This window comes from Aquila chrysaetos, chromosome 17 (assembly GCF_900496995.4).
Source record: "Aquila chrysaetos chrysaetos chromosome 17, bAquChr1.4, whole genome shotgun sequence".
Lineage (NCBI taxonomy): Eukaryota > Metazoa > Chordata > Aves > Accipitriformes > Accipitridae > Aquila > Aquila chrysaetos.
Genome location: NC_044020.1, coordinates 29,291,220 through 29,308,526, shown reverse-complemented (window position 1 = coordinate 29,308,526; position 17,307 = coordinate 29,291,220). Strand labels below are relative to the sequence as shown.

General features: G+C 46.0%; 2 protein-coding genes and 1 long non-coding RNA gene across 9 annotated transcripts in view; 1 reads left to right on the top strand and 2 right to left on the bottom strand.

Moving 5' to 3' along the window:
• LOC115352503 (lactosylceramide 4-alpha-galactosyltransferase-like) overlaps positions 1–17,307 on the bottom strand; it is a 29,399-nt gene that overhangs the window by 4,651 nt on the left and 7,441 nt on the right. For 2 of the 7 annotated variants that reach the window (XM_030040799.2, XM_041129465.1), the window contains exons 1-2: positions 3,116–3,313; positions 2,684–2,864 (exon numbers count right to left, since the gene is read on the bottom strand). The exons of 3 other annotated variants lie outside the window; for them this stretch is intronic. The gene's annotated coding sequence lies outside the window, so the exon portion shown is untranslated. Of the gene's footprint in view, positions 1–2,683; positions 2,865–3,115; positions 3,337–3,469; positions 3,569–17,307 lie in introns of those variants that run through there. 2 more of the 7 variants (XM_030040793.2, XM_041129464.1) reach the window with 2 other exon arrangements.
• Positions 1,061–15,644, top strand: LOC121233883. The gene is made up of 3 exons (XR_005934187.1): positions 1,061–1,179; positions 10,377–10,379; positions 15,635–15,644. It is a non-coding gene; the product is annotated as an uncharacterized LOC121233883 (long non-coding RNA).
• A4GALT (alpha 1,4-galactosyltransferase (P blood group)) lies at positions 8,389–12,264 on the bottom strand. The gene has a single exon (XM_041129466.1). The coding sequence runs from the start codon at positions 12,208–12,210 to the stop codon at positions 11,128–11,130; it is 1,083 nt and encodes a 360-aa protein (XP_040985400.1). The 5' UTR covers positions 12,211–12,264; the 3' UTR covers positions 8,389–11,127.

Genomic DNA, 17,307 nt, shown 5'->3' with positions numbered 1-17,307 from the left:
AAATGTCAGGCCTATTGCTCTGTAGCTTCCCCGACCCCTCTCCCCTCCCCAAATCCTTCCAAGCACCGCAGTACTACGGACAGACTCACAAGATGCCAACACTGGAGAAGCTCTTTGGAAAGCACCTGAAGCTATTCCCAGCCCTTTCATCGATGTTGCTCTCCAGGCCTCAGATCAGGTCCCATCTAGTCACAGAACCACAGAAGGGTTGGGGTTGGAAGGCACCTCTGGAGATCATTTGTCCAACTCCACTGCTCAAAGCAGAGTCATCTACAGCAGGTTGCTCAGGACCATGTCCTCTTGGCTTTTGACCTTGTCCAAGGACAGAGACTCCACAATCTCTTGACCTTGTCCAAGGACAGAGACTCCACAACCTCTCTGGGCAACCTGTTCCAGTGTTTCACCACCATTTCTTTCATTCTAACTTCCCGTATTTCAATTTGTGCCCATTGTGTCTCATCCCATCACTGGATTCCACAGAGAAGAGTCTGGCTTGTGTTCTTTACCCCACCCATCTTCAATCAGGTTATTTATACACTTTGACAAGACACCTCCCAAACCTGCTCTTCTCCAAGAAAAATGATCAGAGCTCCCTCAACCTCTCTCTGTACAGCATGCGCTGAGTCCCTTTCTCATCTTAGCGGCCCTTTGCTGGACTTGCTCCCATATGTCCATGTCTCGCTTTTACTGGGGAGCCCAGAACCAGCACTCCAGATGTGTCTCACCAGTGCTGAATAGCGGGGAAGGATTGCTTCCCTTGGCCTTGCACACAGTGCTCTATGTAACGCAGCCCAGCAGGCTGTTGGCCGCCTTTGCCACAAGGGCACACTGCTGGCTCCTGGTCAGCTTGTTGTCCACGGGACCATGAGGTCCTTTTCTCCCAAGATGCTTTCCAGCTGGTCAGCCCATGTACTTTTCTCCTCTCCTCAAGTCTGTCACTGCATCAGCTTTGCGCGGGTTTTCTAGAAACCACAGTCAGCTTTATCTCACCTAACTTTAAAAGTCCGTGGTATGGGCACCTGTGTTCCCATTACAGGCAGCGATGTCTGCAATCACTTATCTGCTTGTGTAATCTGCAGTAGGGTTAGATGAATGACCCCACATAATCCACTGACTAGATCCCCAGTGACAATAATAAGATGTCACTGGGGACACTGGTCCTTCTGCTGATGTGGACATGTCTGCCCCTGTTCTTCCACAACGTGTTCAGTACTCCAATGCAAGGAACATAATGCTTTTTCTTCCCATACCAATGCAGAAACGGGCAGATGCCAAGACCCTCCGAGAGTGTGACAAGGACTGGTTAGACACTCACATGCCACAAGAACTTCTTCAACAGAGCAAGAAACATGCTCATGCATATTTTCTGACAATACATGATTTGCAAAATACTGCATATAAGTTTCACAACCTTGCTTGCTAAATTTAAAAGCCTAGCTAAGCAGTGCATGCAAAGAAAACAAAACAAAACAAAAAACCCAGTCCAAACAAAAATTGTAAAACGTACAGAGACACCTTACTGCATAAGGTAAAGGCTGACCATTTAAATGATAGCAAGTTTCCCTTGTTCCAAGCACAAAAAGGATAAAATGTAGTACAAAGAGTACTCCACTGTGCAAGGACTTCAACCAATCTGATGCTGCTGGACAAGCACATGCTCACATCTACTCTTGGTGCCCCTAAGGGGTACCGGTGCACCCTGCACTGAGCAAAGGGGTTTCCTGACCTACATGACTGTAAATGTGCTTCACTGATATTTTCCTTGGTAGCAAAACCACAGACAGCAAAAAATGGAAACAACCAAAACCGGATAATTCGATGATTGGGTGATGGTACAACATTAATTGTACATGAAGGCAACTGACATGAAGACAAGTAAGCATCACCAGTTCCTGCAATCCTCTACTTTTCAAATTGTAACAGCAGATACTCAGAAGTACCTGAAACCTGGCAAATCATTCCTAATAGGAAAAAAATGTACACTGTTGAGTGATATTGTTATAGAACATTATCAGATCTTCATGACAGTTCAAGTAGTGATAATAAATGGGAAGAAATAAGCTGTACAAATTCTTTAAGGGCATGCATTTAATGACATCAGAGGATGAAACGTTACTTTCCCAGTTTACACGGAAAGCAATTAGAATTGCTTTTACATAATTACATTAGAACTGTATAATTCTCAGATTATGACTTATTCTCAAACCTCCAGGCCTACACCTTAGTATAACCACTACAAACAACTGTCTTGGCCAGAGGCAATCAGATGTTTACAGGAAAACTGTGGCTGTGTATATTGCAGATGTTGTTTGCAAAGTAGAATACAAACTAAGGATGTGAATAAGGACTTTCCTTTCTTTTGTTTTCCTTCTGTTATTTAATTGATACAGCTTATGCGTAGGCAATTAGTGGGTTTAATCTATGAAGCTAGACAGACCTGCAAATAAGCAGAAAACTACAGGAAAGAAGGTGCAAAGGGATCATCTAGCTATTAGCAAATACACGTGCTGAGCAAAAGGGGAGAAGAGGGAGAACAGAGAGCAGTAGAAACAGAGGCACAGACTAAGGATTCCGTTTTGCCTAAAATGTTGCAAGAACAGAACTGCAAAAGAGAAGCCAAATGATCCCTGATACCCAGGCACTCACTGATCACCTGCCCAAAAGGACTGGGAAGGGTGATCACCTGGGTGCCTGTGACTTTGGTCACTGGAGCTCATGCTTGCTGTTAAATACACTCTTTGTCTTGACAACCAGTCTGCACTCCCCTAAGCTGGCCTGCCTGTGGAGTGCAGGGAACCAACAAACCCAGCTCCTAGGCTGTGGAGAGGAGAGAAGCTGAACTGTTGAGCAGGCAGTGGCTGAGGCTGTAGAAAACAGGAATAAGAGTCAATTTAGAATTTGAATATTTGATCAATTCACAATACTCCCAAACAAGAGGACCCATAGGAAAATGGGAATTGTGATTGAGTGTTCCCCCAGTGTAGAAAGAGGAACTACAATCATTAACAGCATTCAGCTGACATAACCCCAGATAGAGGGAGAAACTTCTCCTTCCAGTCTTGTGAGCTCTTTGAACCAGTCTTAAAAGGAAAATAACCAGTGCCTGTGAGCCTACCTGCACATACTGCACATCCCTAGCGTTGTTGGGAAGAAGACCCAAACCTAGTGGCCCTGTGTTCAGAGGAGATGAGGTGGATTCTCTGTCCTCAATGCCTTCCCACCGCCCTCCCTTTTTGTGCGTTGTGTTGGCTTCTTGGTCCTCACATTTGCACAATCTCACCCAGCCGTGACAGAAAACACAAGGTGGCTCTCACACTCATCCCTGAAGAAGCGAACCTGTAAGAGAAACATAACCTACATCTACCTCTATTATTAACTAAAACAGATCGAGAATGTAATTCTTTGACGTCCCCCAGAACATGCTTAAGTACAGATTTACAACAGAGACTGGTTAGAGATGGTTTTTTACCTTAAACCGAGCAAGATGCTTTGGATGGTCCCTTTCATAGCCATTTTAAAGCAACAGCTGTGCCCTCTCATGGCCAATTCCACTATCATTCCTGCAGTTCTATGCATTAAAAATAGCCTTCTGGGTTTAAGGCAGGCACTGCTGGGGAAGCAAAGGAGAGAGTTGCAGCTTTTAGCATGGGACCCAGCACTAGAGGCATCGAGACTGGGGCTGGACTGGAGAATCTTGTACAGCTGAGATTGGCCAGAATGTGTCATGAACATCCAAATCTAGCTTCACAGGCTAAATGAAAGTACTCTGTGGTATACCTTCCCTTCTTTCTTTGTCTTATCATTGCTTGTCTTTGTTGCATAATTTTAGTGCAACTTCAACTACCTTATGCCATTAAACTATTCAAAAGCTACGTTTATGGTACATTAAGTAGAAACACGGCAACATAGCCCTGATCAGCCGTGGAAGAATTGATTGTACCAGTCCCAGTTGTCTTTAGAAGAATGAACCAAGTACTCTTGAGTTTAGTGATGTCCCTTCAAGTAAGCGTGTGGACATATGAACAGAAAAAACAGTGGAGGGGGTATGTAAATTTGCTACAAATTCAATAACAAAAACAGAGAGGAAAAAGGTCCAGCAAAGTGCTGTTGCATACCCAGGTAGCTGCTAGGGGTCTTGAACAATATCACTAATCACAGGGAGCCTAAGAGTATTTTGGGGACCCACCAGAAAACAGCTGAAGATCTCCATTTTCTCCAGAGTTACATTACCAACAAGAGTAGAAGAGGTAAGTTTAACAATACCAACATTCAGTGGGTGACTAATCGGTCTGTTAGGCATGGAAGAGCAGAGCGGTGCCAAACATGGATGAATCCACCTGCTAGTTCCCCTAGTATTTAGGGGAAATTAGTATTTAGCATTTTAGCAACAGCTTTAGAGCTCCTCCTTCTGACCCTAGAGAGAATGGCAGACCAAGCACGAGCAAATATTTGAGGCGAGATGAGAATATTGTAATTGTAATGGGTATATCAGACCAAGCCATAAGATACTGCAGCTATACACAGAGGAGGCTTAAGGCACCTGCCTCTTAACTGCATCCTTTGTACTTAATCACAACTTCACCTTTCCAGAGTGAACCCTGCAATATCCAATTTCACTTACATGTTTTTTAGAACTAAGTTTTCTCCAGAAAAAAAAGGAAAGAACAGTGAAAATACCCACTCGTATTGGGTATGTTGTGCTGGATAGACACTCCGTGGGGTAAGACAAATTAAAAGCAAGCCACAGCAAAGAGTCAGAGGATGATATCAGCAAGTTTCTGCAAAAAATAAACAGATTGTGGGGAGAAATGATATGGCAGTTTTTATAGCTGTTGATTCCCAAATCACGGTGCAGAAAGCAGCCATAGATGTGATGGCATCTCGCTGAATTTTGGCATCTCACTGAAGTTATCCAGAAAAAATTATACAGACTGTCTGTTATTTGCAACAGAGAGAACCAATGAGGTATGTTAAGTAATGGCCACAAACAGAAAATCACATAGCCAGTCATGGCGACATCATTAAGCTTCAATTCAGCTTCATCCTCCCTAAATACAATAAGCAGTAGTCTAAGATTAGTGGAAAATGGTCAGTAATGCTATTACATTTAGACAGAATAGGAAATTTATTGAATGAATTAAGACAGAGCTGTAACAGGTTCCAAAAAACCAGGCATGCTCAATTTCAGTTAAGTGAGCTTGCTCAGTAGCTTCATCAATTGTAAAAAAAACGCTAGCAGGAGCTGTTATTTTCTCAGACAGTAACCCTTTGACAGGATTAGCTTGCACCCGGTGATAGTGCTATTTGAGAATGGTGGCATATGACTTCATAACAGAGAAGCGTTCTTCTAACGTTACCAGTGCTGTTAGCTACAGCCACAAGGTGAGCTGCTTGCTGAGCAAGCTCAGAGATAGTGCAGCGGTGCTCCAGAACAGCGCATGCAAGCACTAACCCCTGAGCCAACTGGGGAGCCCAGAACCGGACACAGCACCCCAGACACGTTTCACCAGCACTGAGCAGAGGGGAAGGATTGCTTCCCTTGACCTTGCAGGTAATGCATTACAGAACACAGCCCAGCAGGGCGTTGACCTTTGCCAAAAGCGCACACTGCTGCCTCCTGGTCAACTCCTTGTCCACAGGTGCATGGAGTTATCCCTCACCAGTTGCATCTCTCTTTGTTGAGCTTCATGAGATTCCTGTTGGCTCGTTTCTCCAGCTTGTTGAGGTCGCTCTGAACAGCAGCTCAACCACCTTGTGTATCAATCACTCCTCACAGTTTTGCATCATCTGCAAACTTGTCGAGGTTGCCTCCATCCCACCATCATCAAGGTCATTAATAAAGACATTAAACAGTACCGGCCCCAGTGCAGATCCTTGGAGTATACCACTAGTTACTGGTCTCCACCTGGACTTTGTGTCACTCACCACAATCCTTCAAGTCCAGAAGTTCAGCCAGTTTTCAGTCCACCTCACTGTGTTTATGCAGTCCACGTTTCATCAGTACATCTACAAGGCTGTTATGGAGACTGTGTCAAAAGCCTTACTAAAGTTGCAACAAACAATATCCGATGCTCTTCCCCTGTCCACTGAGCTGGTCATGTCATCATAGAAAGCTATCAGTTTGGCCAGGTATGATTTCCCCTTTGTAAACCCATGCCAGTTACTCCTAATCACCTTCTTGTCCTTAATACATTTGCAGATGACTTCCAGGAGGATTTGCTCCATCACCTTCCCGGTGTTCAAGGTTACACTGACTGGCCTATAGTTCCCTGGATTCTCTTCCTTGCATGTCTTGAAGATAAGCAAGATAGGAGTGACTTTTGCTTCCCTCCACTTGCCCCGATCTCTATGACCTTTCAAGCATGACAAAGAGAGGTCTCACAATGACATCAGCCAGCTCCCACAGTGCTCATGGATGCATACCATCGGCTCCCATTATCTGTCTGTTCATTCACTCCTGACGTGTATTCCAGGGACACGTGATGCACAATAGACTGTGGCATGCATCCCCCACAAGGAGGGATTACAGTGTAGAGAAACATCCCCAAGTTCCTCGTACCTGTAGCCAGATGCAGAAACTAATTTTGGTTTGCTTCAAACTGACCTCTGAACTCCCTTTCAATCTCTCATCTCCTCCTGACCTTGCGCCTCTCTAGCAGGCTTCCTGTTCCTTCTGCAGTTGGAAAAAAAGAATAACAACATTGGTAGCTTTAATATCTTTTGGAAATTGTTTCTCAAACAGTGTTTTCTATAGCCTTATGGTGTTTTCATATTTAACTTGCCAGACTTTATGCGGCTACGTAATTTTCCCCCTGAACATAGATTCCACTTCGTGAAGAGTACTTTCTTACTTCTCGTACCTCTACCAACATACTGCAGAGCCATGGCAGCTGCTATTTGGCTCCATCATTATACACAAATTTAAAGGTCAAGATCTCAGCTTGAGCTGTAATAGCAGGGTGCAGCTGAAATTACTTCCTCCTGTAGTTTTCTCTTTGGGACTATGCCTATTCATCTGAGTTCCAGGCATGGTTGCAAAGAAGATACCAGAGAGACCACAAGCCAAACACGCGCAGGGAATGGTCACAAATACTTGACACAGTTGAAGCTGAAGTACACATGAAAGACCAGAGTGCCAGTGTTTGCAAATGGCATATCCAAACAGAGCATGTGGAGAGCTTTGTTTTTCCTCTTCTCTCCTGCTGAGGACCAACCAGCCCTAGGCAGACCTCAGCTCCCAACATATATAAGATTGAGGCAGGTAGCTGCACTTGCCCCCCCCCCCCCCCCCCCCCCCCCCAGGAAGGGCTCTTAACTTACTTTGCACCACAGCCTTCCTGGACTACACATTTTGGGAGGAGGGAGAAGAAACAGGGAGGAGAAGAACTGGGAAAAAAGAGCCCTACAGAGGATTACTACTTCCTTCGCATCCCAGATCCCCCCAACACAAGAGCTCCTGGCATAGGAGAGCTCTCAGCCAGTACAGAGAAAGTAATCATAATTCAGTCTCTTACCAGGAGACCGGATCCAGGGTTACCCTACTGATCCTTCCTTACTCCTCTTCTGTTGCACTGTCCAATTTTGCATCTCCAACCCCCAGCCCTGGCTTCTCTCCTTGATGTACTGCACACCTGTGTACCAGCTAACCTTCATGAGCTCAGGGACAAAGGAGACAGGGCAAGAAACAGTTAGTGCCTTCTCACCACTTCCCAACATCTTGACTGCATATAAGCGACGAAGAAAGCACAGGCAACTATTTTACATCTTAAGGGAAAACTCTTTCCCTGGCTCTTGACTCAAGGTGGCACAATAAAACTCCTCTGCACACCAGACCCCCCCAGTCCTTTCACAGCCTCTCAAATGCTCCCCTGGACTCCAGGGTCTCTACATCAGGCTCTGAAAGGCAGGTGGGAAAATGAATGCCTGCAGCACAAGCTTTCCACTTTTAGGTCTACACGAGCACAGACACTGTCACTACTAAGGGATGCTGTAGCCCATCACCCAGGGAAAAAGCAACACAATTTCTCATGGAGTTTCCTATTCCATAACATCCAGACCTTCAGAGTGAGACTAAAATGCCTTGCTTCAGATAGATTGCAGGTCATGAATGATGGGGTGATACCTGGTTGGATAAGGAATCAGTACCACACACTGTGCTTTCCTCTGTTTCCTCTGGTCAAGTCCCAAAATGGCATGTAGTCATGGTCCGCAGAGCCTTCTTTCCACGTGTGCTTATGCTCAACTTGTCTCATGTTCATTCCACACTCCTAATTTTAGTGAGTCACTTCAGGACACAACTTTAAAATGCTTTTCTGCATAACTAACAGATTGCTCAGACCTACCACCAACGCCTTGCAGAACAAAATGGAACATCTTGGCAGAGAGAAGTAATAGTAAAAACTGTATTTATTTTTCTTTCACAAGACAAAGGGAAAAAGGCCAAAGGCTGCTTTGGTTTGATTCTCTCCTTATCAAACCTTGGAACATTGACAAAAACAAAGAAAAACAACAACAAAATCACTCCACTCACCCAAAAAGGCACTTTCCTAGAATAAGCAGTGGTACATTAAGCCAGATACTCATTGCAGTGGGTCCCAAACAATCCCATAATCAGTTCATGGTATTGCCACAGTGGAGTCCCCTGTGATGCCTTTATGATCACCAACCACCATTTTACCATCTCTGACAGGGGCTCCTAGCTCACTAGGATTTCTGTTGTTTAGCCCAAAGGGCCCAAAACAGAAGGAACCAGTAAAAGGAGAAACCATGCCTCACTGACCACACACTAGGCCAGGGCTGACAATTTTGCGGCTGCTTCTAAAGCAAGCCGTGAAAAAACCCCCACAGAGTAGTGACAGCGAGAGTAGGGAGTGAAAAGAACATCCATTTATACCACTTAGTGTGTTGAAGAATGCTTATACAGTCAGGAGGATCTGCCGTTTCCCTACGAAGTCTTTGCTCTTAAAGATGTTCAGTGTTGGGAGAGCTGCAGACATTCAAAATCCTGAATGCCTCCAGGATATACCATAAAGCTGAGCGGAACAGAGGGGCAGAACTACAAACATACACGCATGTGGTGCCAGCTGCTGCAGGGGTGTTTCCAGCACCTTCTTCACTCCAGAGTAGCTACTTGTGCACAGACCTCACACCCTGCCCAACTCACAGGCAGGTACCTTTCAATCAAAGCAGCACTGGCCTCCACCAAAAAAAAAAAAAAAAAAAAAAAAAGTGCACACCCTCCTCAAGTTCCCACGGCCATGTCCCTGAGGGACAGGGAACTGTAAAAGTGATAGGCAATTTGTCTTTCTTATTTTTGTCATCAAAGAAGAGACAAATAAACCCAAGACAGAAATTTATGCACAGTCTTTCACATTTTTGACCACTGCCTTGGCTGAACTGAGCAAACCTCACACTGCTTATGGTTGACCTAGGAAACAGAAGAGGCCTCAGACAACTGCAGATCTAGAAATCATTTGAGTCACACTCAGAGGACTTGCAGGAAGCATCACGTGAAAGAGCTGTCACTTTGGGGCAAGGTGACACTGAAGATCTGACCAAGTTGTGCTCATGAAAGGGACCATTGGACCACCCCACTGCTGTTCCCAAGCATAAGAAGAGGAGGCACACTGGAGGCAGAAAAGATTTTACAGTGAGATCATAATCTCTTAGTAGTGTAGGAGAGGAGAAGGTCAATGCTCTGCACATCTGCATTAACTCTATCATAGTGCCAAGCTCATGTGCCTCAGCAATCCCCTTTAGATTGTGGTGGGAACCAGATGTAACAACGCTGATGGTCTTGACCATCTCAACCATTCTTGTTTCTCGCTGCTCTTTCTCCATTATTTTCCAACAAGAACTGTAAGAGCATAAATACATCCTTTTGGGCATCAAGGCAAGGGACGAGTTTTCTCCCACAGTTTGTCCAACAAACTCGCCTCTGTGGTAGGAACCCTCAAAGGCACAACAGCACCTTGCAAGAGATATGTTAACTTTCTCCAATGCAATTCAGGAAGATGCTCAGGGTAAAGCTTTCCACTGCCCTCCTCAAGACCTCCCAGGAGAGATTTGTACTCCTGGACAGTGAATTGCAAGAGTACTCCAGGCTACTTGAAGAGGTCCACCATAAACGACTCATAAATGGACTTGAATTTAGACAGTACAGGTTCCCTACCAAGCTCTCTGTAACCTTGGAAATACTTGGAAATATCATGACTTTCCTTTAGGATCCATCCAAGTGCTGAAAGATCTGGTGCATCTTAGACGCAGTTATGGATATTTGGTCACAGAGACAAACTCAGTGTAAAAGACAGTTCAGCTCTTCCTGCGTCAGGTGCAATGTGAGGTGTGATTTGGATGAGCTCTCCTGCTCATTGTAGGGTGTTAATTTGCCACTACTATAAAATAAATCATTGCTGTGCAAAAGCTCCTTCTAAACGATGAGTTGGCCTCAGATCCTCCTGTTCGGATTCACACCAAATTTCCATGTCTTTAGATCTATGACATTGAACAGAGACTGCAACATCCTGCTCCCTCCTGAAACCAGACATGAGAAAGTCTCCTCCACCAAAGGCTTCAGAAGAGAAGGGAATGAAAAGAAAAAGAAGTTGCTTTTGCCCTTTCTTTCTTCTCTGTTTTCCTCTACTTTTTTCGCAGGACACCTCCTCTAGCACATCCTTAACTTCCTCCTCAGTTCCTGTTCTTTGCTCTCCCATCCTTTTGTTGCTTTGAGGACTGCACTTCAGAAGCCCTGAGAATCAGGTGATGAGATATGCATTTCTACAAAGGCCTCTTCAAGGTTTACAGTCATAGAAAGGGGCCTTACTCCTCTGAAAGGCTGATGGAGGCTGCCACAAGTGGCCCAGCACTTGCTCCCCTCCTGAAATTTCTCTACCTGACCAAGCAGAGCAGTAGAAAGGTCCTGCAGAGAAACGAAACGTTGCTGGTAGGGAGCTAAAGTCAAGACAAAGAGCTGCACAGACATCAGCTGAAGCTACAGGCTCCACCTACGTCCCACAAATGGCTTTCATCCTCAACTCTCACCACCTCACTTCAAAAGAAGGTTCATTTGCGATGGAACAGCTGGAGACTTCTGGGCTCCCAGGCAACATCTCTTAGCTGACCCTTGAGTCACTGCCGTTCAGAGTCCTTCTTCATGATATCATATGTGGCAGGGCAGAAGTGAGAATGTAGCTGAGCCAGCAAAGCCTGGGATGTGATCTCTAGCCTGGTCCCTTGGCTCTTCTTGTTCCATACATGCACTGCATAGGTGTTATTAAAGAGGTGGTGAAGCTCCGAAGAGTTGACCACTTCAAAGTATTTCTTCCAGTCCTGCCACCGAATGGGATAAAAAGCCTCACGGGGCAGAGCACGCACTCCTTTGCAGCTCGTACTGCTCCGAAGACTCCTGATGGAGCACCACTTCTTGAAGACACGTGTTAGGAGCTGTGGGCCCTGATGGCCCCAGATCCAGCTGTTGTAGTTATCCACAAAGTCCTGCATGCAAAGCTCCATGAACTTGTGTTTGGGCTTAAAGGACAGAAAGGCTCCGTTCAGAACATACTTGGACTGGGTACCAAGCACATTGGTGAGGTTCTTTAAGTTCTTAAGCACAATGAAGTCTGTATCCAGGTAGATGCCACCAAATTTCCACATGATGGCAATTCTGCAGGCATCAGACAGGACAGGTAAGAAATAAGGCTCCCAGCGCTGCTGAGCCTGCAAGTACCACTTTGCCAGAGGTGTGCCAGAGAACAGCTCTGTCAAGTCCAGGGGCCGGACTTCCACGTTGGGGAAGCAGCTCAGCAATGAGAATGCCCAGTTGTTGGGTAACGAGGCGTTACCACTTGCCAAACCTTTCATGAGCACCACGACCCTTGTCTCAGGGTGCGTCCGGGCCGCTGACTCCACGGAGCACATGAACAGGTAACTTGGGTTAGTTCGCTCCGAGGTCTCCACAAAAAACACATCCCCTGGGGAAGGAGGGGGCTCACCGGCAGTGGGATGGGGAGGAGAAGGCACAGAGTGAGCACAGCGGATTTCAGCAGGCGAGCTGTAGAGCTGGCCTCTGCCCTTAGGGTGCTCTGCGATTCTCCAGTATAACATGATGGAGGCAAAGGACATGAACTTAAAGGCGAGGATAAACAGAGCCCTGAGCTTGTGGCTCAGCACCACCCTGGTCAGTTTTAGCAGGCAGTTGGGCATCCTGAGCATTCTTGCTCCCGTCAGAGCCTGCTCTCCCAAGACAACCGTCGTGATCTGAAGGGGAGGAAAGAAGAAAAAATTGATAGGGAAGGCAACAGACCCACGAGCCTCAGGACAGTACTATGGCAGAGCCACATGCTGAACTCTCCTTCATGCTGGCATGCTTGAATTATGCCTTGAGGTCATCTTTAAAAAAGCATCCTGGCTTCTCCATGCTGCCACAGTGCCCACGGGGCCCCATTAGAAACCACAGCCCACGTTCAGGTTGTGAGGTTCCGTGACAAAGCTCATCTGCACATGCACAAAAAGCTCAGAGGGACAACGGCAGGAGGGGGAGCCCAAACATACCGTGCCGGGCTACTCCCAGGCCCGCCACAGGGGCCATCAGCCCATCAAAGGGCCATCTGCCCAAGCCCAGAGGAGCACAGGAGCACAATGGCAGGCGGGATCCCAGATCAAGGACTGGAGGGGAACCAGCACCTTGTCTGCGCTCCTCCCACGGCCGTCCCAGTGTCCAGCCGTGAAACCCATCACCAGGGTCACCAGAAACAGCTTTCCAGATCACCCTTCAGACTAAGGGGGTCACTGCCTTGGGGCGGGACATACTATGGTGTGCAGGGGAAGAACAGTTTGGAATTGCACAGGACTTATTACGAGATATTTAGCAAAGGAACCAAAGGTGGGGCAAGGGAGGGGTTTTGGGAGGACCAAGAGTGGGAAACTAGAAGTGTAAGGGGATAACAAGGGCCAGACGCAGGTAAATAGCTTGCTGGTCAGTACACTTGTCTGGCTGTGCCCTGTGACTGATCAGCACAGCCTCTGTTGTCTTCTTGCTAAATTCTGACTCTTTTGTGGGTGAGGGCTTTTGATTCTGCGTGCACGTGGGCATATCGGGGTGTGCACACTGTGCTTGCCACTTGTAAGGATATACAACATGTATTCCATTTTATCTTCATCAGTCCATTATTTTCAAATCAGACATGTACAAGAAGAATTCTAGATACTGGGATTTTAGATTCTCTTTTGTCCTCCAGTTTGCTGCCATACTAATAATCCTGAAACCTGACAGTGAGCAGGACAGCTGCTTCTGAGGTGTCTCATTTCCCCAGAGGAGAGCCACCTGCCAGCCTTCCCCAAAACTGAGAATTCATCTGAAACCCCAGTGCTATCATCTGTTCCTGTCAAGGGGTCTCAGCTCCCAGAATCACAGAAGGGTATTTGTTTCCCTTCCATTTATTCCTCGATAACCACCCTATGTCCCATATTTGCTACAGAGCTCCACAACATGGTAGTCTTTATTATGTTCCTTTGCACGGCACCTCTGTTCTTGGCCATGCTCTTAATTTTATGTTTAAGCCTCTAGACTTAAAGTACTTAACACTTTCCTCCACTGAAAAAAAAAAAAAAATAAAATCAGGTTTTTCCCTTCTTTCAGCATTTAAAACCACACTTTGTGAAAGAGAATTGAACATGACTGTTAAGCCTTCAGTACAGCAGTCGTCTTTAAAAGACACATTCTCCTCTTTTCCCACCTATTCTACCCACAGAGCCAGACCTTCTCTAGAAGAATGCTCAAGTGTAGGGGTACATCTATATTCCCTCCTGTCAGGCAGTTGAGCTGGGATACACAGTGCTATTTCTGCTTTTACAAGCCTAGTGTGACTGTCCCGGCCAGTCCCCAAGTTTAGATCTCTGAAGTCCAAAGTGTAGATTTAACCATAAAGAGATATGCTGCAGCAGATGGAAGAGTAGAGCTGAGTTTCTCTCCCAGAAAGTCCAACAGTTTTTAATGGTGTGAAATAAGGTGTATCAATGCACAGTCTAATTGAAGGGCACTGTCATCAGTGTGCCAATGCCCTCCTCAAAGCCTGCATAGTCAAAGTGGTGCCAGGCTCTTAGTACAGAAAAAAGAACAGTAAGGTTTCACAAGGAATATACTCTTTAAAAAAAAAAAAAAAAGTCTGAAAGATGCAAAACATTTTAGTGTCTTCTCTGCTTTAATCCCTGCTTCCCTTTTGGTAAAAGTTTGCATAATTTAAAAGAAGTAAAATCAATACAATCCAACAGTAAATATAGAAGTTTTGTGAGACAAACCAAAAATGTGCAGAATGTAATAGAGAACTACATTATGCCTGCTACAGATAGGTACGGATCAGCTTAATAACAGAACAGAATTTTCCATTTCAGATTAATCGTTCTTCAGTTGAAAAAAAAAAGAAAAATCTCCTCTGAGATTTTTTTCTCTCTCAATTTTTTTCCTCCATTTGAACAAAAGCCATATCATCCTATGATTTTTCAACACATGTTCAGTCTCTCAGAGAGACCACTTTGGAGCGTTTCTACTCTACCTGTAGACAATGACACATCATCCGGCTGGCAGCACCAGGCACTGGCCTGCCTGGGAACAGCCACGTCACGGTGAGCTGCCTTTCCCCTCTGTATCCTCTGCTTTCCTTCACACATTAAGAGTCTTTCTTCCTATATAGCTGCAAAAAATGGCAAGACCCTGCCATCTTCCCTCCCCCTCTTCTCTCCCTTTTCTCTCTATTGCTCCACTCATGTTTGGAAGGAAGAGGAGTGAGGGACTGATTATTTTTTTTTAACCACATTACACCTGAAGTACACGGTATAGTTACTACTAGGCTAGCAGTACTGCACCAGCAAAGAGTTTGGGGGTGGGGGAAAAAGAGATGGCTATGCAACTCCACCCTGCAGAAACAGCACATCGATGGCAAAAGTTTACTCCAGCTCTGCCCCACAATGAATCTTCTTCAGCCTGAATATAAGGGTTTGCAAACAAAACTGCATCTATTCTATGGCTTTTGCCTACTCAACTTGTTCAAAGATCACCACCTGTGAATGCCTGCAACTGGCTGGTGCTGGCCCTTCTCTAGAAAGCTGTACTTGGTAAAATGCCAAAGCACGGAGGCAGCGATACAGGGGTATGCCAGCCTCGCACACGGAGAAGGGAGACTCTACCCAGATTACACCCACATGGGGTTTGTACTGTTTGGCCATGTCACTGCTAAACCACTTTACATCCCAGCATAATGAATATACTGCCATAGGCAAAAAACATTCTTGCCTTGGGAAATTTCACTTAATTTAATTTATTACAAATTAACATAAGCTTTTAATTACTAATTCAGGTACTGGGGCGGGGGGGGGGGGGGCGGGGAGATGACCAACCAACAATTAAACAAGCACTTTGGGAAACACCTTTCCTCCTCTCCTCCTCTTTCCCCAGGCTCATCTTCAGTCCAACACCTCTCCTCCCCCCTTCCTAGTCTCAACTTCCCTCGTTATCACTGTGCGTTACACTCAGTCTGTCTCAATTCCTTCAGTGAGGCAACAGGCGGCACAGGAGGCTATGGGTCAGTGCGTAACCGTTTCTTTTGGCTGCTCCTTGCTTCTTACTGCTCCTCTGCTCCAGCACTGGTCCTCCACTGCCTGCAGTCTCTTGGTGCGTACCTGCCCCAGCACAGACTCTCCATGGGCCACAGTCCCTCCGGGGTGTCCCTGTCCCAGTGTGGGTCCTCCACAGACCACAGATCCTCAGGGGTGTCCCTACCCCGGCGAGGGTAGCTGTCCCTCAAGGGTACCTCCTCCAGCACAGAGCGCTTCCTTCCAAGAGAGCATCTCCAGCCAGGTATCCAACCACGTTCCCAACCCTTCCACATGTGTCCTCCACTTCTTCCTCCCTTTACTCCAGACACATCTCTTCACATATCTCCTCATATCTCCTTTGGCACATCCTCTTGTAACTCCTCTAATATCTCCTCCTGTGTCTCCTCACATCTTTGCTTTTGTGTCTCCTTTTATTTATCCTCACCCATGTTCTTTGGTGCCTCCTGCCTCACATCACCTTTTCATGGCCTTTTCTGTGACTCCTCATGTCTCCTTTTTTGCATCCTCACATGTGTCCTCCTATATTTGTCCTCACGTGTGCCCTTCTGTGTCTCCTCACGCACCTCCTCCCATGTGTGTCCTGTCCCTAGCAGCTACCACCCTTTCTGAAAAACATTCGAGCAGAGGCACCGTGTGCTGCTCTCACCGGTTGCAGTTTTGGTGTGCAATGGGCTGATTTTGTCTGTTTTGGAGCTGGCTGGAATGACCTGGAACTGGTGCAGGGCAGCTCACGGCCCCTTTCCACACAGGTCACACCTGCAGCCCCCGGCTCCCCAAACCCTGCCAGTTACACCTAACAGAGAGTACCTTGTAACATTTAAATACAGAGAAGTCCCTAGCTTTTTTTTTTTTCCCCTGTAAGGGTGAAATCTGGGTTTGGATGTTGGATTACCAACTGGTGAACAGTTCTTAACTACCTAGTGCAAACAAAACTGGTTATAAAACAGGTTAGGTGGCCAAGGTTACTAACTTCCTGAATGACTCATGTATTTATTTCCCTTTGTGGTAACATCTGCTTCCAAAAGCGCCCTGTACAATTCTGTAGAAATTCTTTAAACAAACAAAGAAAATGAGCAACCCTAAGTGACACATCATCATTTACCTACTTGCAATGCAAACGGCTTGCCAACAATTTACTGATGGCTTCACGTTCCAGAGAGCTCATTTTATTATTTGCTCAAGCCTGTCAACAGCTTACCCTAAACGTCTCCTTAGCACATGCCAAATGACTATCTACCAGTTAAGCAGGAGGGTAAGGACATCCCAGCACTGCCACCCGCCCATACATTCTTCTCCAGAAAGCAAGGCTTTGTGTTGCAGCTAAACCAACCTAAGGAGAAGTTTCTGCCAAAAGGGGGATTCCCTCAGGTATCTGAGGCAGAAAATTTCACCTACAAAATAAATATGAAGCTTTTCTGATAGTTTAGCTTCCACAGAACAGCTTGACTGAAGCACAAATCTGAGGGAGAGTAGTTAAGAGAGCACTACTGCTCCCTCAACGCTTCTCCCTTATGAACAGCAAGGAAATAGCAATGTCCCAGTCTGATTTCTTTTAACAATACTCAGTGGCTGAACAGTAGAGAAATATCTCAGGCAGTAAATAGGTGCAGTAGATTACAACAGCTGTTTCAGCAACAAAGTGAAAGCAACAGGGAAATCACAGGCTCCTTCAAGGGCAGCGCAAGCACCTCTAGAGCT

Coding starts and splice junctions, on each gene's coding strand:
- A4GALT (XM_041129466.1), bottom strand. CDS start 12,210: ATGCTCAGGATGCCCAACTGCCTGCTAAAACTGACCAGGGTGGTGCTG.